The sequence below is a fragment of the Lactuca virosa genome, chromosome 2 (assembly GCF_052849685.1).
Source record: "Lactuca virosa cultivar CGN04683 chromosome 2, Lactuca_virosa_CGN04683_v6, whole genome shotgun sequence".
NCBI lineage: Eukaryota > Viridiplantae > Streptophyta > Magnoliopsida > Asterales > Asteraceae > Lactuca > Lactuca virosa.
Window position 1 is genome coordinate 278,440,454 of NC_136427.1, and position 25,987 is coordinate 278,466,440.

The 25,987-nt window shown below is 39.2% G+C and overlaps 1 protein-coding gene across 1 annotated transcript; it reads left to right on the top strand.

Moving 5' to 3' along the window:
• Positions 1-19,198: 19,198 nt before the first annotated feature.
• LOC145158549 (uncharacterized) lies at positions 19,199-21,055 on the top strand. The gene has a single exon (XM_079077435.1). The coding sequence runs from the start codon at positions 19,199-19,201 to the stop codon at positions 21,053-21,055; it is 1,857 nt and encodes a 618-aa protein (XP_078933561.1).
• Positions 21,056-25,987: the final 4,932 nt, after the last annotated feature.

Here is a 25,987-nt window from a genome sequence, read left to right on the forward strand (position 1 = left end):
ATTCAAGTCTTTTAGTTTTCAAGTAATCAAACACCCCCCCTTTTAGTTTAATTGTAGTTAGTTAGTTTATTTACACTAGTTATATTAGATTGCATTGGTGATTGAATACAACCATTTCCCCGAGGATCTATACCCCTTTTTACCATTATATTACGTTTTATTTGCAAACAAAGGCTGTAATTTGCTTGGTGGACTTGACATCCCACCAATAAACATAAATGATAGTATCTCAAAACATCATATCAAAGCATTGTATCAAATTCACATGTCCAAATATCATAGTAATCATCCCAGGCTAAACGCTGTGGTGTGTGCAATGCAGTCAGCCCGAGCTCTTCCCCTTACTAGCGGAAGTACCTGAAACCAAAACTGAAAACTATAAGCGTGAAAATACTGCGCATGACCTCAGATGAGATTAACTCTCTCGTCTGCTCGTTGAGCTGCCCGTCTCTAGAGCTCGAGCCTGATCCCTCACCGACACCTGAACTGCCAACTGGCCTAGTGCATAGTGCCACCATACTGAAAAGACACCATAATAAAACATCAGTATACACAACATATCTATAGGAATCACACATACTACAAGTTTCCTGGGTTCATATCATCCTTCCTTTATTCAAGTACGGATCCTCTGCTTTCAGTAGTACGGGCCCATAATACCTTCCACATCTATCCGTACTTTCCTCAACAACTGCCTCGACTCCACCAAGTCCCTTCTACTGCTACTTCTTCATGTGCTAATCTCATCCTAGGCTTGCCCTAGGGTAATCACCAACCAAATCTCTGCGATCAGCTGCATAAGAAGTCCCTGCTATCTCCCCCTAACTAGCTCGCGAATACTATTACATATCACTAAGACTAGATAATTCTTTGATAGAGAGGTTCTACCCTACAACGGTTGGACTCAAACAAGAGCTGCGAAATAGAGCTAAACCGAACCTTCTGAAATTATTTAGTCCTTGAAATATGTAACTTAACATATTTGTTTACTAGTTAGTAAAAGATAACTAGAACTCCTAAAAGCACAAAGCAAGCAGCATTCGACCATTGAGTAACATAATCAAGCATATCCTAATCAGGCCAATTTGTACTAGCATGCAGTTCATAAAGTTGATATACATATAACAGGCACATAAGGCATCCTTCCTAGATCCTTAGCCCTAATCTAGCATGCAGTTCTCACAAATATATCATAACATAAACTTGTAGGGGTAATTTGGGAGTACTTACTTGAGCTCGACTGATTGCATGCACCATACTCTTTTTCTCTTTTCAAAGTTCTTTTCTCTTTTCAAAATTCTTTTCTCTTTTCAAAATCATTTTATAAAAATGGTTTTCTTTTGAAAATTTTCATACCAAGTCCTTCGTTTGAGTTCAGACACACCCGAGAGTGTGCCCAAATCCCTCAAACTGAGGCTCTAATACCAACTTGTAACATCCCAAAAATACGGTCCAAAAAATCATTTTTAATTTATAAATAAAAACCATAGTAATCAAAATCATCTCATAAAATCATAAATGATAATATCTCAAAACATCATATCAAAGCACTGTATCAAAATCACATGTCCAAATATCAGAGTAAATCATCCCAGGCTAAACATTGTGGTGTGTGCAATGCAGTCATCCCAAGCTCTTCCCCTTACTAGCGGAAGTACCTGAAACCAAAACTGAAAACTGTTAACACGAAGCTTAGTGAGTCTCCATAAACTACCACATAACATACATATAATCTAGCTACTAAGAGATACAAGCCCCACCCAAACTCAAGGAGATACGGGCCCTGCACCTTTATCAGCTCAACCCTCTTGTTCCTCAGCTCCTTTGTCTTCTTGTCGAGAATAGCTACTGGTCTCTCTATGTAATTCAGGCTGTCATCAACCTGAATATCCTTTAGAGGCACAACCGCTGAATCATCCACTAAGCACTTCCGTAGCTGAGAAACATGGAAAGTGCTTTGGATCTGGTTGAGCTTTGCTAGAAGATCCAAACGGTAAGCAACCCGGCCCACCCGAGCCAAAACCATGAACGAACCGATATATCTGGGCCCAGCTTGCCCCGCTTCCTGAACCGGATGGCACCTTTCCAAGGTGACACCTTCAGGAGGACCATGTCACCCACCTGAAACTACAAGTCTGAATGGTGCTTGTTGGCAAAGCTTTTCTGCCGACTCTGAGCAGTCTGGAGCCTGCTCTGAACCTGCTGGATCCTCTCAGTGGTCTTGAGTACTACCTTAGTACTCCCCATGGCTCTCTGACCGACCTCGCCCCAACATAATGGGGTCCTACACTTCCTCCCATAGAGCATCTCGAAGGGAGGTCGGTCTATGCTGGCATGGTAACTCTTGTTATACGAAAATTTTGCTAATGGAAGATACGTATCCCAACTGCCACTGAAGTCTAAAACACATGCGCGCATCATGTATTCGAGAGTCTGTATCGTCCTCTCATTCTATCCATCCATATGAGGGTAGAAAACGGTGTTGAAGTGGAGACGAGTACCCATCTCGTCGTGGAACTGCTTCCAAAATCTGGAAGTGAAACAAACATCTCGATGATGTGCCACTACCTCGCGAACGTAGATCTTAGCTAGCTTCTCATCCGATATACTCTCCTGGATTGCGATAAAATGGGCGCTCTTGGTCAACCGATCGACGATGACCCATATCGAATCTACTCCACGTGCGGTCCTGGGAAGCTTGGTGATAAAATCCATAGTGATGTCTTCCCATTTCCACTCGGGAATATCCAACGGTTGTATCTTGCCGAGAGGTTGCTGGTGCTCGGCCTTGACCTACTGCAGGACAAGCACCGCTCCACATACCATGCCACGTCCTGCTTCATGCAGGGCCACCAGTAATCAGGGCGAAGATCCCGATACATCTTCTTCGCCCCGAGATGGATGTAGAACCTCGACTTATGGGCATCATCCATCAGAACCTGTCGTACTCTGCCCCTGTACGGAACCCTGATCCTCTCATGTAGGGTAAACAACCCACGGTTGTCATAATCAAACGAGGCCACTTGGCCTATGATCCGATCACTCTTTCGGTGCTCCTCCTGTTGGACTAGGTGTCTAAGCTCATAAGTGTAATTTGTATGTACTTGACCCGATAGTAGCATGGTCCTTTTGGGTTGCCTTCACCAGAGCAATTTGATAGGATGGAAATTTTGAGAAGAGGTTATTTGTGATTTATTAATATATTATAAGAATAATATATTAATTGAGAAATCATATTATTTAATTAGTATTGATCAAGAATTAATTTGGAATTAATTTAGTGATCAAAAGAGACTGATTAAATATACGGGGACTAATTAAGTAAATCAGTAATACTCATAGTTGGGCTTCTGATCCAAGGTTGATTAGGGTGGGCTAAACCTATATAATAGTCCATAAAAGTTTAACCCATGTAACCTAATAAATATGAAAGGTCATGTGAATTAGGGTTTGCATGGATGAAACCCTAGGCTTTGCCACACTATAAAAGCAACCCCATAGTCATCAAAATCGGCTCCCATGCATTCTAAGAAGAGTAATAACCGATTTTGAGCTACCTAGCCACTTCTCATAAGCCTCCTATTGCATTTGGTGTTTGTGACACATTAGAGGCATCACACTTGAGGTGCTAAAGCTTTCAAAGGCCAAGAACTACAAGCTACATCAAGAGGTATTTGTCTAACTTGGTTTTTATGTTGTATATCCTCAATTGTAGGCTAGTTAGGATATATGCTTTGGAAAATTGAAATTGCATGTATAATTAGAGAAAACTTAGATCCAAAGCATCTAGGGTTGCATGTGCACCATAGGAGTGTTATAGTGCTCAAAACCCAACAGTGGTATCAGAGCCTAAGATTGTTTTCTATTATATTGATGCTATTGTGTTATTTTCAAAGTTGAAAAAGTCACATTTCTGGACTCTGACTGCCCGACTCGACGAGTCCTATGATTGGACTCAACGAGTTGGATAATTAGATGATGAAATCGACAAGTCCATTGCCAGACTCGACGAGTTGGATCATTAGATGGCAGTTTTCTTAAGTTCTTGGCCAGAATTGGATTAGGATCATTACCACAAATTGTTTTGTATCATTAAAAATGTTTTTTCTGATATGGTAGTGATTATGCTTATCCAATTAAAAGACAATTGTCAAATTTTAAGATAATAAGTTGATTATTTGTATTATTTGATGTGAATTGTTTTGCTATATGAGTTAGATTAGATCAACTTGATGAATAACTAATTATATGGTAATTGAATAAGTTATAACTGATCTAATTATTCTTGAAGAAAGTTTCATAACTTGTCCTCAAGTTATGAAATATGAAAAGTCTCATTCATGAACATTAAAACTCGTAAGTTATGGAGACCAAAAGTTTTGAACAGTTACAAAACTTGCCCTCAAGTTTTGGAATTTGTAAAGTCTCACTTATGAAACATTTAATTCCAAACCTTAGAATTTTAAAAGTTTAAAATTCAACCCTTATATTATTATAATATTAAAAGTTGATACTTATATATATAAGACAAGTCAGTCTTACCGTTAGTAGGCCTCATTCACGAAGCCGGTCTATAAGGGGGGTATAAGGTTACTCCCTATAAAATGGTGGTTTAATGGGTGTCCACTCTCACCCACCGCTTCCTTGACTGGTGGAGGGTCGTTAGCCGAACGGGTAGGATAAGACATTAATCTTCATTAATAAGTATAATGAAATTATAAAGTAAGTAAACTTTTATAAATTCCCAATCTTAGTTACTTCAGGAAAAATGTGAAAATGGTGTTATTCCATGAAATTGCACTTTGCACCTTGCCAAGTCGTTAGGGGAGCGCGTGTGGTTAACCGACACACTAATTTGGGACTGTCAAGGGTGGAAAAGGGTAGCTTGATGTTTGTCATAGATCAATGGAGCGTGTGTGGTTAACGGACACATTTATTAGGTGATAAGTGACATCAAGAGTACCAAGCAATTTGCATGGTTATTCACATCTTGTTTGTGATCCTCGGTATCCTAGTCACAAACTTGAAGGGCATAATCGGGATTTAAACATGCCATTGAAAAGTTCAATGAATCTCAAAAGAATCTAGGAATTTTAATCCAATTTAAAACTTAATAATCAATTTTGTTTTTCATGGTGGAAATTGGTAAATCGACATTTACCTACCATCAATATTTTGCAATTGGATTACGGCATCCCTCTTCCGAATTGTAAAATATTGTGTTGGGTCCAAGCCTTAATATTTCATTTTGGGTGATATATTAAGGATTCTCATCTACTCTAAACTTTGTTCTTTTTTTCTTTAGATGTCTATCCCAAACACTGCTTCAGGCTCCAACCCTTCTAGCTCATTCTCCCTCATGAACTTGGTTGGGAGAACTATCTTCGATGGGTCGAACTTTAACAATTGGATTCAAAATATTCGTATGGCCCTTCGCTACGAGGACAGAGAATATGTCCTCGATAAAGAGTTGAAGGAGATTGATGAACAAACTGCTACTCCCGAGCAAATCGAGGAATACAGGGTTCATAAGAGGGACGCGACAAAGGTGTCGTGCATTATGATTGCTACCATGACTGCTGAGCTTCAAAATTCCTATGAGGACTTCTAGCCCTTCGAGATGCACCAAGATTTGATGGAAAGGTACCATCAAAGTGCTCGACAGGAGAGGTATGAGATCATTGCCTCCATGATCACAACCAAAATGAAGGATGGAGAGTCCATCATGGCCCACTTGCAAAAGATGCAAAGATATGTGGACCACTTGCTGAAGTTGAATGTGAAATTCGATGAAGAGTTGGCTATTGATATCATCTTACATTCTTTTCCTTCTTGTTATGATCAATTCAGAATGACTTATCATATGAACAAGGAGGAAGTCACTCTGAGCAAGCTTCAAGGCCTTCTAAGAACCGTAGAGAGCAATTTGAAAGGCAAGTCTGTTGTATCCACTCCTATTGCTGATGCCCTTGTTCTGGCAATTGGACATGGGAAAGGAAAGAAGAGGAAGACTCCTTTGAAGAACCACAAGGGAAAGTCCCGTGATGGATCCTCTTCTAGTATAACCAAAAGTGGTCCTACTAAACCCTCTACCAATCCAAAGGAAGCAGAGTGCTTCTATTGTCATGAAAAAGGGAACTGGAAACGAAGCTGCCCCAAATACTTGCAGGACATTAAGGATGGGAAGATAAAGCCCACCTTTGCAGGTATTTACACTATTCTTTCTAATAACTCATCACATGCTCATTCTTGGGTCCTCTATACAGGTTGTGGATTTCACATTTGTTCTGATTTGCAGGGACTAAAAGGAAGTAGGGATGTGGAGCACAGGAAGATAAAATTAATCATGGGGAATAGGAAAGTGTTGCATGTGACCAAGATTGGAGTTTATTCTTTATTGCTTAGTAGTGGGTTAAATTTAGAGTTGAATATTTTTTGTTACTCGTCGGATATGGCGAGAAATGTTATTTCTTTTTCTTGGTTTGTATAAACAAGGTTTTAGATTTTCATTTGATAATGAAATTGGTTCTATTAATGCTTTATTTAATGGTGTATTTTATTTTGAAGGATTGCTTTGTAATGGTATATATGAAACTGTGATGGTTGTACATAACTTAGTAAATAATATGTTGAATACTGATTCGTCCAACGGTTTGGACAAGGCATGCTTGTGGCACTGTCGTCTGGAACATGTCAACAAGAAGCGCATAGCCCAACTCCAAAAGGATGGAGTCTTGGAGTCATTCGACATAAAGTCGGATGACACTTACGAATCTTGTTTGCTTGGAAAGATGACCAAGTCACCTTTCACTGGTACTTGTGAAAGGGGTGAAGGTCTGTTGGATCTCATACACACCGATGTGTGTGGACCCTTCACATCCGCCACAAGGGTTGCTAACCGCTTCTATGTGACTTTTACTGATGATTACATCAGATATGGCTATATCTACTTGATCAAGCATAAGTCAGAAACCTTTGAAAAGTTTAAAAAGTTTAAGCAAGAAGTGGAGAATCAATTTGGCAGGAAGATAAAGATGCTCTGATCCAATCAAGGTGGTGAGTAGCTTAGTATCGAGATCCACGACTATCTTAAGGAATGTGGAATTGTTTCACAATTGACGCCACCCAGGACCCACAGCTTAATGGTGTGGATGAGAGGCGCAATCAAACCTTGTTGGACATGGTTCGTTCCATGATGAGTCGAGCTTCATTACCTATCTCATTCTGGGGGTATGCCTTAGAGACTGCCGCCCATATCCTTAATCTCGTCCCAACTAAGAAGGTTTCCAAAACACCTCACGAGATGTGGACAGGGAAGGCTCCCTCATTAGCACATATCAAGGTTTGGAGCTGCGAGGCTTTCGTAAGACAAGAGACTCACGACAAGCTCAAACCTCGTATTGAGCGATGTATTTTCATCGGCTACCTGCAGAAGTCCTTTGGGTATCTCTTCTATAGACCGGGTGACAATGTTGTCTTCGTTGCGAGGAGAGGGGTTTTCAGAGAGAGAGAACTCGTATGCCAAGAGGACAGTGGGAGGCAAATTAACCTTGAAGAGCTTCAAGAGTTAAGTGATAAAGGAACCTCGAACACTGGTGCTCAACCCGAGGAGGAAACTCCTGTTGAACCGATTGACGAGTCCGTACCTCTGAGACGTTGCAGTAGAGTTAGTGTTCCACCTGTGTTATATGGTTTTCATATAACAGCTGAAGGTGATACATTTATCAGTGATAGTACATTGATAAATCTGGATGAACCTAGTAACTACAAGGAAGCCATGGCAGGCGCTGAGTCTGCAAAATGGAAAGAGGCGATGGACAGTGAGATTCAGTCCATGTATGACAGTGAAGTTTGGAACTTGGTTGAGAATGTTCCAGATTGTAAGACAGTCGGGTGCAAATAGATCTTCAAGAAGAAGACCGACATGGATGGGAAAGTACACACATATAAGGCGCAACTGGTTGCGAAGGGTTTTACTCAAACTCATGGAGTTGGCTATGATGAGACCTTCTCACCGGATGCGAAGATAAAGTCTATTAGGGTGATGCTAGCCATTGCTGCATTTCATGACTATGAAATATGGCAAATGGATGTCAAAACCGCTTTCCTTAATGGAAATTTGGCTGAAGATGTTTACATGTGTCAGCCATAGGGTTTTGTCAATGCAAAGTACCCTAATAGAGTGTGTAAGCTTGAGAAATCCATATATGGATTAAAATAAGCATCTCGCAGATGGAATCTTTGTTTTGATGATAAAGTCAAAGAGTTTGGATTTTTGAGAAGCGAGGATGAGTCCTATGTATATGTCAAAGCTAGTGGGAGTATAGTTAGCTTTCTGGTATTGTATGTGGATGACATACTGCTCATAGGAAACAACATCCCAACCTGGCAGGAGGTGAAGTCCTGGCTTGGGAAGTGTTTCGCTATGAAGGACCTTGGGGAAGCTGCTTATATTCTAGGGATAAGAATATTGAGAAATAGGAGTAAAAGACTAATAGGACTTAGTCAAAGTACCTACTTGGATAAGGTGTGAACGTTTCAACATGGAGAATTCCAAGAAAGGTGACTTACCTATCCAACGCAATACCAAGCTGAGTAAGACTCAGAGTCCGAGTACATAGGTCGAGGTAGCAGAGATGAGTCGAGTACCATATGCTTCCGCTGTTGGCTCGATCATGTATTCTATGACTTGTACTCGCCCTGATGTGACCTTTGCTTTAAGCATGGTCAGCAGATATCAAGGGAATCCTGATAGAGCTCACTGGACTACAGTAAAGAACATTCTTAAGTACTTGTAGAGGACTAAGGACTGGGTCCTTACCCTCAGTGGGAGTGATAACTTGAGAATGATAGGGTATTATGACGCCGGTTTTCAGACCGACAGAGATAATTTGCGTTCTTAGTCGGGTTGGGTGTTTACCCTAAATGGAGAAGCAGTAACATGGAAAAGTTCCAAGTAGGAGACTGTAGTTGATTCAACGTGCGAATCAGAGTACATAGCAGCAAGCGAAGCATCGAAGGAGGCAATATGGTTGAAAAACTTCATCGGAGACCTTGAGTTGTACCATCCATAAAGGAGCATGTGGAGATTTTCTGCGATAATGAAGGGGTGGTCGCCTTAACCAAGGAACCGAGAGATCATGGAAGATCCAGGCATATCGACAGAAAATACCACTTCATAAGACATCAAGTAGAAGAAGGACACCTCGTTGTAAAGATGGTACCATTAGAGGAGAACCCAACAGATCCCCTTACGAAGGGACTGAGTAGGGTTAAGCACTTGCAGCATGCAAGGGGCATTGGGCTAAAGGACGATATTAGTTTTAGTGATTAGATAAATATTTAGAAACTTGTGATAGCTAAATTGTAATTGACTTTTGATGATTAAATAAAATGAGTTTTATTTATAAGTAAAGTTATTATCTTGTGTCAATTATTTACTATTGTTTCACTTTTGCATGTTTTGACTTCCGCAATAATAAGATTATTCAAACTATCCACAGTCGATCATACTTTGGAAGTAGGTTATGAGGTTAGACTGTCATGAATTGGTTTGTAGATTGTCTAAGTTGTTAGACATAGCAAAAGTATGCTACAATGTTCATGAGTACTCTTGAAATAAGATTTGAGTATTGGATTAAACCCACGCTCACATGAATCACTTCATGGAATTTATCACGAGTGATTGTGAGATGATAATATCATATATTATTCAAACCAAGATATATGAGTTGTTGACTACGAGTTGGTTATGCATTGATGGTATGAAAACGCATCAGTAACTTGATGTTATAAAACGTATCGTTGTGCATGATTTAACGAGTAGTTAGTACAAGCATAAAAGTCGAAGTTTATCTGTTCCTTGTATCCTAGGAGGATTAAAAGTGATATCTTGGGCCCCTCGATGATTTTGTTTTGGCTTATGTGTCGGGCCCGGTCAGAACTCAATTGATGTGTTCAATTAAGTTCTATGTCAAACAAATCGGAAATCGGGAAACAAACTGCAAGACAATAAGTATGACTATGTTCCATGTATTTGTCCGCACGATATCTTGTAGAACAGAGGATTATATGATCCCTTATCTAAAGTACGCGTCACTGACTAGGTCAGAGTTCGACATCGGCTTCTGAAAGCTACGATTGCTAATCAGATTTTGCAGTTGCATTGACAATTATAGTTATTAGACTTATCCAAGTAGGAGACTGTTGGATTGGGTGTCTAAGCCCATAACTATAATTGGTATGTATTTGACCCGATATTAGCATGGTCCTTTTGGGTTGCCTTCACTAGAGGAATTTGATAGGATGGACGTTTTGAGAAGAGGTTATTTGTCATTTATTAATATATTATAAGTATAATATATTAATTGAGAAATCATATTATTTAATTAGTATTTATCAAGAATTAATTTGGAATTAATTTAGTGATCAAAAGAGACTGATTAAATATATGGGGACTAATTAAGTAAATCAATAATACTTATAGTTGGGCTTATGATCCAAAGGTTGATTAGGGTGGGCTAAACCTATATAATAGTCCATAAAGTTTTAACCCATGTAATCTAGGAAATATGAAGGGTCATGTGAATTAGGGTTTGCATGGATGAAACCCTAGGCTTTGCGACACTATAAAAGCAACCCATTAGTCATCAAAATCGGCTCCCATGCATTTTAAGAAGAGTCATAACCGATTTTGAGCTACCTAGCCACTTATCATAAGCCTCCTCTTGCATTTGGTGTTTGTGACACATTAGAGGCATCACACTTGAGGTGCTAAAGCTTTCAAAGGCCAAGAAATACAAGCTACATCAAGAGGTATTCATCTAACTTGGTTTTTATGTTGTATATCCTCAATTGTATGCTAGTTAGGTTGTATGCTTTGGAAAATTGAAATTGCATGTATAATTAGAGAAAACTTAGATCCAAAGCATCTAGGGTTGTATGTGCACCATAGGAGTGCTATAGTGCTCAAAACCCAACACCTCCTTCATACCCTCGACATGCGCCTCTCGGATCTGCTCCAGCAACGGAGTAATCACAGTCATCCTCAGACATATGTCTTGAACCAGAGCCGCCATTGCCTTGCAGATAAGAGCATCAGCCACCACATTGGCCTTGCCCGGGTGGTAAAGGATCTAGCAGTCATAATCATTCACCACATCTAACCACGGACGCTGCCTCATGTTCAGATTCGGCTGATCCATGAGGTACCTCAAACTCTTGTGGTCCGTGTAAATGGTACAACGGACCCCATAGAGGTAATGCCACCAAATCTTGAGGGCGAAAACTACAGCCCCAACTCCAAATCATGTGTCAAGTAGTTCGCCTCGTGAGGCTTCAACTGCCTCGAACTGTAAGCTATCACGTGACCCCGCTGCATCAATACCGCACCCATGCCCGAGATCGAAGCGTCACAATAAACCACGAAGTCGTTAACGCCCTCTGGAAAAGTCAGAATTGGTGCCTCGCATAACCGCTATCTGAGAGTCTCGAAGGCTGCCTGCTGCTCAGGCCCCCAGTAGAATGTCACCGACTTCTTGGTCAGTCGGGTCAAACGAACAACAATCTTGGAGAAATCCTGGATGAATCTCTGATCATAGCCCTACAGACAAAGAAAACTCTGAATCTCAGTTGAAGACCTTGGAACCTCCCACTGCATCACGGCCTCTACCTTGGGCGGATCGACCATAATACCCTTCTGGTTGACAAGGTGCCCCAGAAACGGCACCTCGCGCAACTAGAACTCACACTTGGAGAATTTTGTGGAAAGTATCTCCCTCCTCACTGTCTCCAACACCTCCCTCAGGTGCTCCTCATACTGCTCCTGAGTCTTGGAATAAACCAAGATATCATCAATGAAGACTATCACAGACCGGTCCAGCATCGGCCTGCACACGCGGTTCATGAGATCCATGAATGCGGATGGAGAATTGGTGAGCCCAAACGACATCACCACTAACTCTTAGTGACCATAGCGAGTCCTAAAAGCTGTCTTCTGCACATCCTCATATCTGACTTGCATCTGGTGCTATCCCGGTCGCAGATCAATCTTGGAGAACCAAGATGCACCATGTAGCTTGTCAAACAAATCATCAATCCTCGGGAAGGGGTAACGGTCCTTCACCGTTACCTTATTCAGCTCCCGGTAGTCTATGCACATCCGATGTGACCAATCCTTCTTCTTCACAAACAGGATCGGGGCTCCCTATGGCGAACTACTCGGCCTAATAAATCCCTTGTCTAGCAGCTCTTGCAGTTGCATAGACAACTCCTACATCTCGGGAAGAGCCAACCGATATGGTGCCTTGGCTATCGGAGCCGCACTAGGGACTAGGTCAATCTTGAACTCAACATGTCTCTCTGGAGGTATCCCAGGCAAATCCTCTGGGAATACATCTGGATACTCTCGCACGATCGATACATCATCCACTGCCACCTTACCCTTATCCCGGGTATCTATAACATAGGCGACATAACCTGTGCAACCCTGCTGAAGGTAGCGTCTCGCTCTCGCTGCTAAACATAGAGTTGTTCCACCTTGCGGCCTCTCACCCTGAATCACTAACCCTCCCCCACTAAGAGTCCGAACTCTCACTAGCTGCTGCTCGCAGTCGATCACTGCCCCATTGGGGCTCAACCAGTCCATACCAACTATAACCTTACTCCCTCACAGGGGAATAAGGACCAAATCCACGGAAAACTGATCATCGAACAACTGCAGTGTACATCCTCGGTGAACCCTTGCAACCCGAACGGTCCTATCATATTCTATCTCTACGTCCAGTGGACAATCTAGCTCCCCCGAAGCTCCAACAAATCTCTTGCTAAGTGCGAGCGACACAAAAGATCGGGTAGCCCCGGAATCGAATAATACCAGTGGTGATATGTCGTTCACAAGGAACGATCCCGTTACAACGTCGGGTGATGCACGTGCCTCCTCTGCGGTCAACTGGAAGGCTTTGTTCTTCGCCACTGGCGTCTCCGCCCGGCCCTGGCGGCCCTCGGTAATCCTCAAGGTAGCAGGAGCGGGTGCCACCACCTTCCCTGTTGCTACTAGACTCGGACACTGGGACCTCTTGTGGCCCCTCTGATTGCACTAAAAGCAAATCAGATCAGATATTGCCGGGGTGGTGGTGGTAGAAGTACAGTCCCTACTAACATGACCAGTTCGGCTGCACTTGAAGCAGCCCGAACTACCAGCCCTACACGTCCCCTCGTGCGACCTCCCACACTTGCCACAACGGCCTCGACCCTGCTGGCCCTTCCCTCGGGAATCCACCTTGGGATTTTTGCCCGAACCCTCCACACCAGATTCCGCATCTGGTTTCCTCTTCCTCTCCATCTCTAAATCAATATCTCTCTCTCTAGCCATGGCAACCATATCCTCCAACGTCTTGCAGCTGGATCGGCTCACGAACTATCAGATATCACTCCGCAGCATCTCATGATATCGGGCCTTTTTCATCTCCTCGTCCACCACATACTGCAGAACGAGAAGGGCCCTCTCCCTGAACATAGCGGTGATCTCCGTCACCGTCTCAGTCGTCTGTCGGAGACCCGGGAACTCCCTAGCAAGCTGTTGCACCTCAATCACAGGTGCAAACTCGGCCCTGAATCTGGTCGAGAAGCCACTCCAAGTCATCGCATCAAGAGCTGCATCATCTCCAATGGCATGTCTGACCTCCTCCCACCAGTCGCTTGCCCTGTCCTTCAGAAGACAGGAAGCAAGTTGGACCTTGTCCCCCTCAGGACATCGGCTCATATGGAAGGCATTGGCGACATCAGCCAACCACCTACTGCTAGCAATGGGGTCCTGAGCCCCATGATAGTCGGGAGCTCCACAAGCTCTTAACTCCCTGAACGTCAGCGTGCGCGACCCCATCATGGCCTCCACCTTAGTGCGGAATGCACTCAGTCTCTCATCCAAAAGCTCCAAGATGTTCTCCTTGATCATACCGAAGATCAAAGGAGTCTGGTCTAAAATGTTGCGCGTGACCTCAGATGAGATGAACTCTCTCGTCTGCTCGTCGAGTTGCCCATATCCAAAGCCCGAGCATGATTCCTCACCGACACATAAACTGCCGACTGGCCTAGGGCGTAGTGTCACCATACTGAAAATACACCATAACAAACATTAGTATACACATCATATCTTTAGGGATCACACATATTACAAGTTTCATGGGTTCATCTCAGCCTTCCTTGATTCGAGTACGAATCCTCTGCTTTCAGTAATACGGGCCCATACTACCTTCTACATCTATCCGTACTTTCCTCAAGAACTGCCTCGACTCCACCAAGTCCCTCTTACTAATACTTCTTCACGCGCTAGTCTCATCCTAGGCTTGCCCTAGGGTAATCAGCAACCCACTCTCCCCCATCAGGTGCATAAGAAGTCCCTGATATCTCCCCCTAACTAGCTCACGAATACCATTACATATCACTAAGACTAGATAATTCATTGAATGAGAGGTTCTACCCTACAACGATTGGACTCAAACAAGAGCTGCGAAATAGAGCTAAACCTAACCTTCTAAAATTATTTTGTCCTCGCAATATGTAACTTAACATATTTGTTTACTGGTTAGTAAAAGATAACTAGAACTCCTAAAAGCACAAAGCAAGAAACATTCGAGCATTGAGTAACATAATCAAGCATATCCTAATCAAACCATCATATCACTGACTAATCTGTACTAGCATGCAGTTCATAAAGCTGATATACATATAATAGGCACATAAGGCATCCTTCCTAGATCCTTAGACCTAGTCTAACATGCAGTTCTCATAAACATATTATAACATAAACTTGTATGGGTAATTTGGGAGTACTTACTTGAGCTCGACAGATTGCATGCACCACACCCTTTTTCTCTTTTCAAAGTTCTTTTCTCTTTTCAAAATTCTTTTCTCTTTTCAAATTCCTTTTATAAAAATGGTTTTCTTTTGAAAATTTTCATACCAAGTCCTTAGTTTGAGTTCAGACACACCCGAGAGTGTGCCCGAATCCCTCAAACCGAGGCTCTGATACCAACTTGTAACATCCCAAAAATACGGTCCAAAAAATTCGTTTTTAATTTATAAATAAAAACCATAGTAATCAAAATCATCTCATAAAAACCTAAATGATAGTATCTCAAAACATCATATCAATGCACTATATCAAAATCACATGTCTAAATATCAGATTAAATCATCCCAGACTAAACTTTGTGGTGTGTGCAATGCAGTCATCGCAAGCTCTTCCCCTTACTAGCGGAAGTACCTGAAACCAAAACTGAAAACTGTTAACACGAAGCTTAGTGAGTCTCCACAAACTACCACATACCATACATATAATCAAGCTACTAAGAGATACGGGCCCTACCCACACTCCGCTAACTAGGAGATACGGGCCCCGCCCACACTCCGTTGACTACGAGATACGGGCCCCGCTCACACTCGACTAACTTTGAGATACGAGCCCCGCACACACTGGGCTAACTGTGAGACATGGGCCCCGCCCACACGCAGCTGCTAAACATACATACAGGTATTACACAGACAACAAATGTAATTAATCTATCGATTGCCCTATATCCATACTGAAGTAATGCTATGAGATACGGGCCCCGCCCATACTTGGCTATCTATGAGGTACGGGCCTCATCCACACTCAGCTACTAATCAAAACACCTACGGGACGGCCTTGGTGCCTTCGACCCATTCAAAACAGGAGGAAAACTCACCTCACAAAGCTAACTGTGAAATCTCGCGTGAGGAATCTCTGACGACTGCTCCAACGACTCCCCAGCTATCATTATCACAATAACACTTAGTCAAAATCTGATAATCCTACTTAGGGTAAAATGACCATTTTACTCTGGTCAAAGTCAACATTCTGGTCAAAGTCAACGTTCTGGGTTGACTCAACTCGCCGATTTGACCCATCAACTCGCCGAGTTCTATAGATCAAAAGTCCTGAAATCACGATCCAACTTGTCGAGTTATCCCCCTGACTCGCCGAGTTCCCTAGCTACTCATGGTCGCGATAAAGAGAGTCAACTCGTCAATTCATCCTCAGACTCGTCGAGTTCTACAATATCCAGAATCGGTACATAACGGCTCAACTCGTCGAGTTCCTCTATGGACCCGACGAGTTCCTCAGTATGTTTAGGCCATCTTAAAGGATTAAGCCCCTACTATTCAGATCCAAGCTTCTTGCTTCTAATATACACCGAAAATGCCCTTTTAAGGGTAACGTTTCCAACTTTACCCATTAATACCCTCTTTTGACGGGTTTATCTCAAACCCTAACTCTTTAGGATTTAGATCTTGGTCAACAAGTCATCCTTACACCAAACTATAGCATACAAACAGAGATCTAGGCCTTAAACATTTCATGAACACGCAAAGCTTCCACCTTTCACTCCATGCATGGCCTTTTGGAGCTTAAAAGGCCAAAAATAACATCCTATGGCTTGCATGGGGCTTTAATGACCATAAAGTTTGCACCTTTATGCCATAAAAGCCCTTAATGATTCCAGATCTGATGGTTCACTCACTTGGGACGTCCATAATCCAAAGATCAAGCTTCTTGGACCAAAAACTCAATAAAAAGATGATAAATAGATCTAAGAAGCTACAAAGCAAGTTTGAGACTTGTTTACCAGAAAAGGATGAGGAAGAAACAAAGTTGCTGGATCTAGTATCTCCTTCTTGAGTCCTCAAGCTTCCCCTTCGTTCATAAGCTTCAAAACACACAAGGTTTCACTCAAAAATGGCTCACAAGCTCATAATGGCTTTAAGGTTTCTGAATCTAGGGTTTGGGACTTGGAGGTTGGAAATGAGGCCAGCAATTGGGGATTAGGATGCTTAAAAGGGTGCAAAACCCCGAAATTAGGGTTTCATCCCGGCAACACTACTCGTCGGGTTGAGGCTCTCAACTCGTCGAGTAGGTAACTTAAAATCCCGCGTCCATTATGGTTTCTACTCGACAAGTCTGGGGCTTCCAACTCGTCGAGTTGCTCTACAAAAATGAATGAATTATAATTAAATGCGTACCAGGAACCAGACGTTACACAAGAAGTGTCATTATAAAGGAATATTTATGATAAGTATTGGTCAAAGTTTAGATAATATGTTATTATTTTCATTGTGGGACAATATTATGACTATTAAACATATGAAATCACTACAAGAAATAACACCTTTAGGGACGACCTCTTTAGCGACGACTACGGGCTTTAGCGGCGACACTAGACAAAGTCGTCGCTAATGGTCTCTGTCGTCACTACAGCTGTCGTCTCTAAAGGTCTTCCACCGGCGATCCTGTTGTGCCACACGCCATTTAATCCTGACCGTGGGCTGCTATAGTGATCCATCGGCTAGGGTTTCATCTGGTGGGACGCAATAGCGGCGACGCCAATAGCGACGACGGGTCGCCACTATTGATAGCGATCTGTGTGCTTTTCATCGTGACCCTTGAATTGTTTTTAGATCGGAAGGCTACCAGGATCCAGAGAATGGCGCGTGTTTTTCCCTCCAACTTGTCGCCGCAATTGGTTCGGGGTCGCCGCAAAAAGCATCGTCGCTAAAGGGATCTTCCATTTGACTACCCCTGCGTCCAGAAAACTCAGTTTCGCTGGGTACATACCACTCCCTCGCAAACTCCGACGACCATCGAATTTTTCTGCAACATAACGTCAATTTCCGGCGTACTTCACCACCACAAACCACCTCTCCTTCTAGGCTTTCATTTCCCGTGAATTTCCAGCAGATTCCGGCAATATCCGGCCATTTCCGGCGAAATCTAAGTTCTCCGGCGAGATTAAAACTCCGGTAAGGTACGTTTTGCTCTTCTCTTTTATATTTCTCTTGTTTTCTCACCTATATTTAACCTTAGTTTCAATTTTTTTGTGATTTTAAGTAACTCCAGTGGTGCTCTCACAATTTCCGGCGGCTAGAAGATATTTTCGGCGACTTTCGCTTTTCCGGCGAGTTTCCGTTTACCGGCACCAGGTTCCACTTTTTTTTTTTTTTTTCTGTTGATAATATATGTGAAATGTATATATTTTGTTATGTGAAATTTGCATATTTTTTGGTATGTGAAATTAGATGAAATCTATGAATGTATATCTAAAATGTATATGCAAATATGTATGTGTGAATATGTATGAAAAAAATGTATATGTATGTGTGAATATTTATGAAAAAAATGTATATGTATGTGTATGTATGAAAAAATATATATGAAAATGTATGTATAAATGTATTTCTATGTGAAATATATGTGTATGTGTATGTATGTGAAAAAATGTATGTGAAAAAATATATGTATATGAATTGTAGGCATTTTTATGTGAAAAATGTATGTGAAAATATGAAATGTATGAAAAATGTATGTGAAAATATATGTGAAAATATAGGTATTTATATGAAATGTATGAAAAATGTATGTGAGAATATAGACATTTTTATATGAATTGTATGAAAAAATATATGTGAAAATATAAATATTTATATAGGGCTTTTATGGGCTAACTTTAGACATATGAAATATTTATTATTATTAGCTTGTATATTAATATTTAATGAAAACTTTATTTAAAATCATCAAATAAATTATATTTTTAAAAATTTAATAACATAGAAAGTATCCATAAAGAAATAGTAATAGCTTACTATTTTAAATAAAACAAACTAAAAATAAAATTCTACTAAAGAAATAGTATCCATAAAGATCGTTATAGTACGACGTCTCTATTTTTTTTCAAAAAAATTCTATTAAAGTGGCGGCACTAAATATGAAAAAAAAATGATATATATAACAAATATATAATATCGTTTATAGTACAATGTTATAAGAAAAAATAAAAATGAAAAATTAATACGCTAAACTAAGTTATAATTACTCAAAATAGAAAAATAAAAATAAAAATAAGTTGGGATTAAAAATCAAAATATGGAAAAAAAAAGATGATATAAACAACAAATATATAATATTGTTGAAAGTATAATGCCATAATAAAAAATAAAAATCAAAATTAAGACGCTAAAGTATGGGGGTGTGATTGAAAATGATACCAACCGCGACGAAGGGAACCCAGATACCGACGGTAGCGGTGTCGATGATGGATTTCAAAAGCTGTTAGAGGAAGTCCAATTAAAATTATATCCTGGATGTTCGTTCTCGTCCCTTGACTTTTTAGCAAAGCTGATGCATATCAAGGTGATCAACAAATGGACTGATAGTTCATTCGATCAGCTTCTTGAGTTGTTGCAAACTGCATTTCCTGAAGGAAACAGGGTCCCCCCGTTACATTACGAAGCAAAAAAGACACTTAAAAAGATCGGATTGGGTTATGAGTCGATACACGTATGTAAAAACGACTGTTTTCTTTTCTGGAAAGAACACAGGTTGTTGCAAAAGTGTCCAGTTTGTAATGAGAGTCGGTGGGTTGATGAAAATACAAAGGGCAAGAAGGTTGCTCATAAGGTGTTACGATACTTTCCCCTGACCCCCAGACTACAACGTTTGTACTGTTCTAGACACACAGCTAAAGATATGATTTGGCACAGTACCGGACGATCCAAAGATGGTACGATGATTCATCCCGTTGATGGTACTTCATGGAAAAAATTTGATATGAACTATCCTAACTTCTCGAGGGAACCCCGAAACGTACGCTTAGGCCTTGCTGCTGATGGTTTTAATTTGTTTGGTAACATGTGTAATCCTCATAGCAGGTGGCCTGTCATACTCACCACTTACAATCTTCCACCATGGCTATGCATGAAAGAGTCCTCCTTCATTTTGGCCTTGTTGATTCCCGGCCCCAAAGCACCCGTGAAGGACTTGGATGTGTTTCTTAGGCCGTTAGTGGATGAGTTGAAGCAGTTATGGAGTTTTGGTATACGTACTAAAGACACAGCGACAGATACATTCTTTAATATGAAAGCGATGTTGTTATGGACAATAAACGACTTTCCAGCTCGTAGTAGTTTATCCGGTTGGAGCGGTCAAAGGTACAAAGCTTGTCCGACTTGCAACGAAGACACTCCATCATACCGAGTATCAAATAAAGTTGTATATGTTGGTCATCTCCGGTTCTTAGATGCTGATCATCCATGGAGAAAAAGTTTGGACTATAATGGTGAACATGAGACAAGAGGCCCTCCAAGACAGTTTAGTGAGGAAGAAATACAAGCGCAACACGCTCGTCTATTGTTTCGTCCACCAGGTAAAGTAGCTGCTCAACGAGCTGGTATTAAGAGGAATCGTGAGGATTTCGATTTGAATTGGTCTAAAAAGAGCATATTCTTTGAACTTGAGTATTGGTCTTCTCTTGAGCTGAAGCACAACTTCGATCTTATGCATATTGAAAAAAATGTGGGTAAGAGTCTTTTGGGTACTTCTCTGATGAATGATAAGTCTAAAGACACATCAAATGCTCGGGCGGACTTGACAAAACTAAACATTCGGAAAAGTCAATGGTTGAAAAAGAGTGGCAACAAGTTCCTTAAACCTCACCCACCTTACTCATTCACGAAACCTGACCGCATTCGTTTTTGTCAGTTTATAAGAGATGTGAAACTGTCTGATGGGTTTGGATCTAACATCACTAAGAAAGTGAATGAAACCAATACTAACATTATTGGGCTGAAATCTCATGATTATCACATTCTTATGCAACGTTTGATACCCATTGGAGTTAAAGGGCTTTTGGGCAAAGGTGTTTATACACCAATAGTAGAGTTTTGTATGTTTTTTAAGCAACTTTGCTCAAGAACACTATTGGTGAAGGATATGAAAGAAGCAAAAGCAGCCATTATTAAAATATTGTGCAAAATAGAAGTGATCTATCCTCCTGCGTTTTTTGACATTATGGTTCATTTAGTTTTGCATTTACCTGATGAAGCTATTTGTGGAGGCCCAGTATGTATGAGATGGATGTATCCTTTCGAAATGTATATGAAAAAACTAAAAAACTATGTCAAAAACAAGGCGAGGCCGGAAGGTTCTATAGCTGAGGGTTATATCGCTGAAGAGGCATTATCATTTTGTTCGATGTAATAGATATATTTTATTGAAGTTTTGAAAACTTTAAAAAGATTAATATAATTGAAAACAATAGGAATAAAAACAAATTATAATATATATATATATATATATATATATATATATATATATATATATATATATATATATATATATATATATATATAAACGGGAAAGGCGAATATACGTTACAACTCCACCTATGTTTAGGTACTAAAATTCATGAAAATACGTCATTTTACTATATAAAGATTGCGGTTAGGGATTCACGATTAACACTTGAAGATGTGGATTCAAGATTGATGCAATAGTTTTGATAACGAAGCAAGAATATTGATTATCTTCAACCTTCGTCACAGTAAAAAAAAGTAATGTTCACTAGGGTGAAGTAATAAACAATAATGGATGAAAGAAAATAGGGACGGTAAAACGATAATGGAGGAAAGAAATGTTATCGAGGATGGTATATTTAGCAAGTGAAAACCAAACCGGTTATATTTTACTAAGTTAAAACGACATATTTTAAAAGTTTAGTACCAAAGCTTAGGTGTGGCAGTAATGTATATTCTCTATCCCCTTTCTCTATCTCTATCTCTCTCTCTCTCTCTCTATATATATATATATATATATATATATATATATATATATATATATATATATATATATATATATATATATATATATATAGAGAGAGAGAGAGAGAGAGAGAGATATCTCTATATATATATATATATAATTTATATATATATATATATATATATATATATATATATATATATATATATATAATTTCATTCCTAAAGGAATGGCAAAAACCACCTCTTCCCCATAGAATGAAAATCGGTCCATGAGAAGGGATCACATTCTATGAAGAATGCTTCATTCCATTCCTTACGGAAACTAAAACAAGACTTTTTTCATTCCACTCTAATGCCTAATTCTATTACCTCTTTACCTAAGGATATTGATTGGACCTAAGGATATTGATTGGAGTGAAAGTAAGATGCTAGTAATATTCTTGAACTATTTTGATATTAATGTATATATTTGGACATTAGGAATGGTTTGGAAGTTGATGTTGTACAAGCTAAATGTTGAGGTTAAGTTCAATTTAACATCATAAGGTGAGTGTATGTTGATTTTTATCAAATTGGGGATACATATTACAAATGATTAAACCTATCGTACACTCTTTTCTATTAATAAAATTACATGAGTATGTTTCAAAAGCATCATTTTAAAATGTATGTGCTAATGAAAGTTTTTTATATATAAGTATTGTTACCATATATTTCATTACAATTGTTTGAATGATATTTGAATTGAAAGTAATGGGTGATGGTGGTGTTCTCATGCATACATGCTTGAATGTGGATTTCATAATGCATGGTAACGGTCTAGAAAAATAGCACAACCACTAGAATGCTAGCTCCCTTCGTAAAGTAGTTTTCTCCATTCTCCATTTGGGAAATGCATATTAGAATGATCTAAGTAGGTATGATCCATTCGGATGTTGATCTAGTTAGGTAAGGCTCATTATGCATATGTTATATGATTACACCTAAGTGGACAAGGCATATTATATATGATTCATTTTCTTAACGAGTTTATTTGTTCTTTTTACTATGAGTAAGGGAACTAAAGTGATTTGGTAGGGACTTTTTCATAAGGTATGTGTGCCTGGATCATGCATTGCATTATATTGCATAACTACATGAAAAATGATTTTTTTTCATTAAAGTAGATTAAGTTTAAAAGGTTTTTAAACCAATGACATAGTAAATGATTTAAAATAAAAGTGTTGTGTGAAAACATATGTATCTCATGAGATATTTTTGTTTTAAATAATTTATTTTTGTGACATGTATTCCAAGTCCAATGATGAAGATATAGATAGTATTTGGATTTTGTAATAGCAAGAAGATGATACTTGAGGATTATTATGAACGAACTGCTTAAATATTACTTGATCTTTAGGTACTTTTATGCACTCTTGATGGCTTGTAGATTGTTTTTTGTAAGCCTTTGTTTGAATAAGTTTTCACTTTTGTATGTATGTGAACCAAAATTCTGCATTCAATTTAACATTACTGTAACTACTATCATATTTTTATACTGATTTCTTTGGTAAGACGCATGGTGTAATGTACTTACATGCAGCGTAGTAATGTATGTAACTTAACTAAGGAGAAGCTCAAGACTCCATCCAATCACATATGAAGGAACTGATGGCTGTGAACATTAAGAACCCTAACGGTAACCTATTATAATCGATATATATATATATATATATATATATATATATATATATATATATATATATATATATATATATATATATATATATAGGAGTAGGGTTACATACATTTTGATTATGATAGAAAATAATCACACCAATATCCTTCTTGAAAACCTTGGAAAGAAAGCACCAAAAGTCTAGTGTCTCTAATGGTTTATACCCAAAACCCTAGAATGATGAGGAGAGGGAGGGGAGGGGGGAGGAGAAGGAAATTTCTTTCCTACGCCTTATGATAAAGGTATTAACGAAATTTGTTGGTCTTGAGGTCCTATTTATAGTTTAGGTAATTTGCACGCAAAACAAGATTTAAATTAATTAAATAATAGATTTAATGTCAATTTAAATCATTTCCTTATCTGTATCCAGCAGGCTTCGAGAAACCCTAGAAGAGCCTCCAAAATGTCCACTCTTGGATGGTTCTAGAATTGTCTTCTTTTGTTCAACTATTGAACAATTACAATTCACCCCTTACACCTTCAGTTAATTCCAAGGTTCTAAAAAGCTCGTCATGGCTCCGCCATGGCGCGCCATGGCTCCAAGGCTCGCACCTGCCGCCAAGCTTTACCAAAACGCCGCCTTAACTCATATATGTGTATAAAAATGAATAATAGTTGAAGATACATCTAAAAATATTAATTATATAGAAAATTGCCGCCTTAAGTCACGCCTTACAAACGTCGTGGCTCGCCAAGGCTTGGAAAAGCTTGAGGCTTGACATTGCCGTCAGGTCACACCTTACGTTATTTAGAACCTTGGTTAATTCTAATTAATCTGAAATTAATTCCTGATTAACTCTGATTAATAATTAATTAATTCTAATTGATTTCTTATTAATTTATTAACCATATAAATTAACAAATCAATTATTTAACTATTGATATCATGTTAATTTATTAAGCATATGAAAAATTAACAGATCAATTATTTATTTCCAATTAATATATTAATCATATAATATATTAACAAATCATTTCTTTATCTCTCTCTCTCTCTCTCTCTCTCTCTCTCTCTCTTTCTCTCTCCGAATATCATTTCTAGTTATGATGGCAACTCAAAAGGACTTTATTTTTATTTTCAAGTTTATACCAATTTAGTTATGAACTTAGACACCTTAATTCAACAGGAACTACATGGGTTATAGAAAAAAAAATTATTTTGTAATAAAATATGTTGTCTCATACCCATTCTAGGTTTAACACAATGATAACTGACTTGTAGAAGGTGAGGATGCATGTCACACCCCAAAACCGGAACGGCGGAAACGTTCGGGGGTGGAGGACGTCATGTACAGTATCACAACAATGCAAAGTAGTAAACAAGCAACAACATCATCCATTGCATTAATAATATAATTTCATACAAGTGTGTTCTGTCAAGTTATATAGACACCAAAAATATACATCAAAATAAAAAATGAGTCTTGAACGAGCTCCATCTTCTCAAAACCTGGCACCGGTACCTGTCTACTGGCGATCTGAGAATACAAGTTATTTTGAAAGAGTTTATCAGCTTTAAAGCTGGTGAGATCATAAGTATATTAATGTCTGTATTTGCATGAAAGTGTTTGTAAGTCTGTAATTGTATAAGTTTGTAAAAGTTTGTAATTGTTTAAGTTTGTAAAAGTTTGTAATTGTTTGAACTCCCCTAGAAAACCCTATGTTTCCTACTAAAAGTAGCATTCTACCAAGGCATCTAGTATATGTGTGTGTGTGTCTCTTGTAAGAGTGTGTATTTTCCCAAATCCGACTATCATTAACCAAAAATATAGTTTTTACATTATTGTTTATTGTGTGAAGATCACAAAGTAAATGTAATGGGAAAATGAAATAGTACTGTAGTGTTGTATTAAGTAACTACTGCTGTACTAACTACCTTAAACCAATTGTTATTTAAAGTACCATGTGATCGGCCTGTATCCTGCTACCGACTCATAGAAAAACAACGATGTAAGACGTCGTAAGAAATGACGTTTGGCACCCGTATACTTGCAAGTCCCACTGTAGCGAGCAGCAAGGTGTAGGATAGTCAATCCAGTATAGATCTATACACAAACTCATACGCTCCCCACTTAAGGAGATTCTGGATACAAAACGGTCATGACAGGTAGTGTCATGCCCCGTTACGTGGCTCACATAAATGTAATAATGTTCTAGTATATGTATGTGCTAGCTGTATTGTGTGTTCTCTCCCTGTCTAGCATGTATTGTTTGTTTCTCATCATAGTATTCTATTGTTTGTTTCTCATCATAGTATCTATTGTTTGTTTCTCATCATAGTATCTATTGTTTGAGAATCATCATAGTATCTATTGTTTGTTTCTCATCATAGTATCTATTGTTTGTTTCTCATCATAGTATCTATTGTTTGTTTGTTATTGACTCATGTATGAACTGACTCATTGTATGTTTCCATGTTCTAGTAATAGTATTAGTATCTCCCTAAACTATACCTATTATAGTTTACTAGTAATGTTGTTTGAATGTATGAACATGTTTGTGTACCTTTGCTACCCAAAGGTATTGAACTGAATGAAGTAACCTTTTATATCTATACACATATACATGATATATAACTAGGATTCAAACGACCTTCGGACAAATAACCTGAATACCCTAAGTCCACAACCAAACAAGGAACAGGAAGTAAGG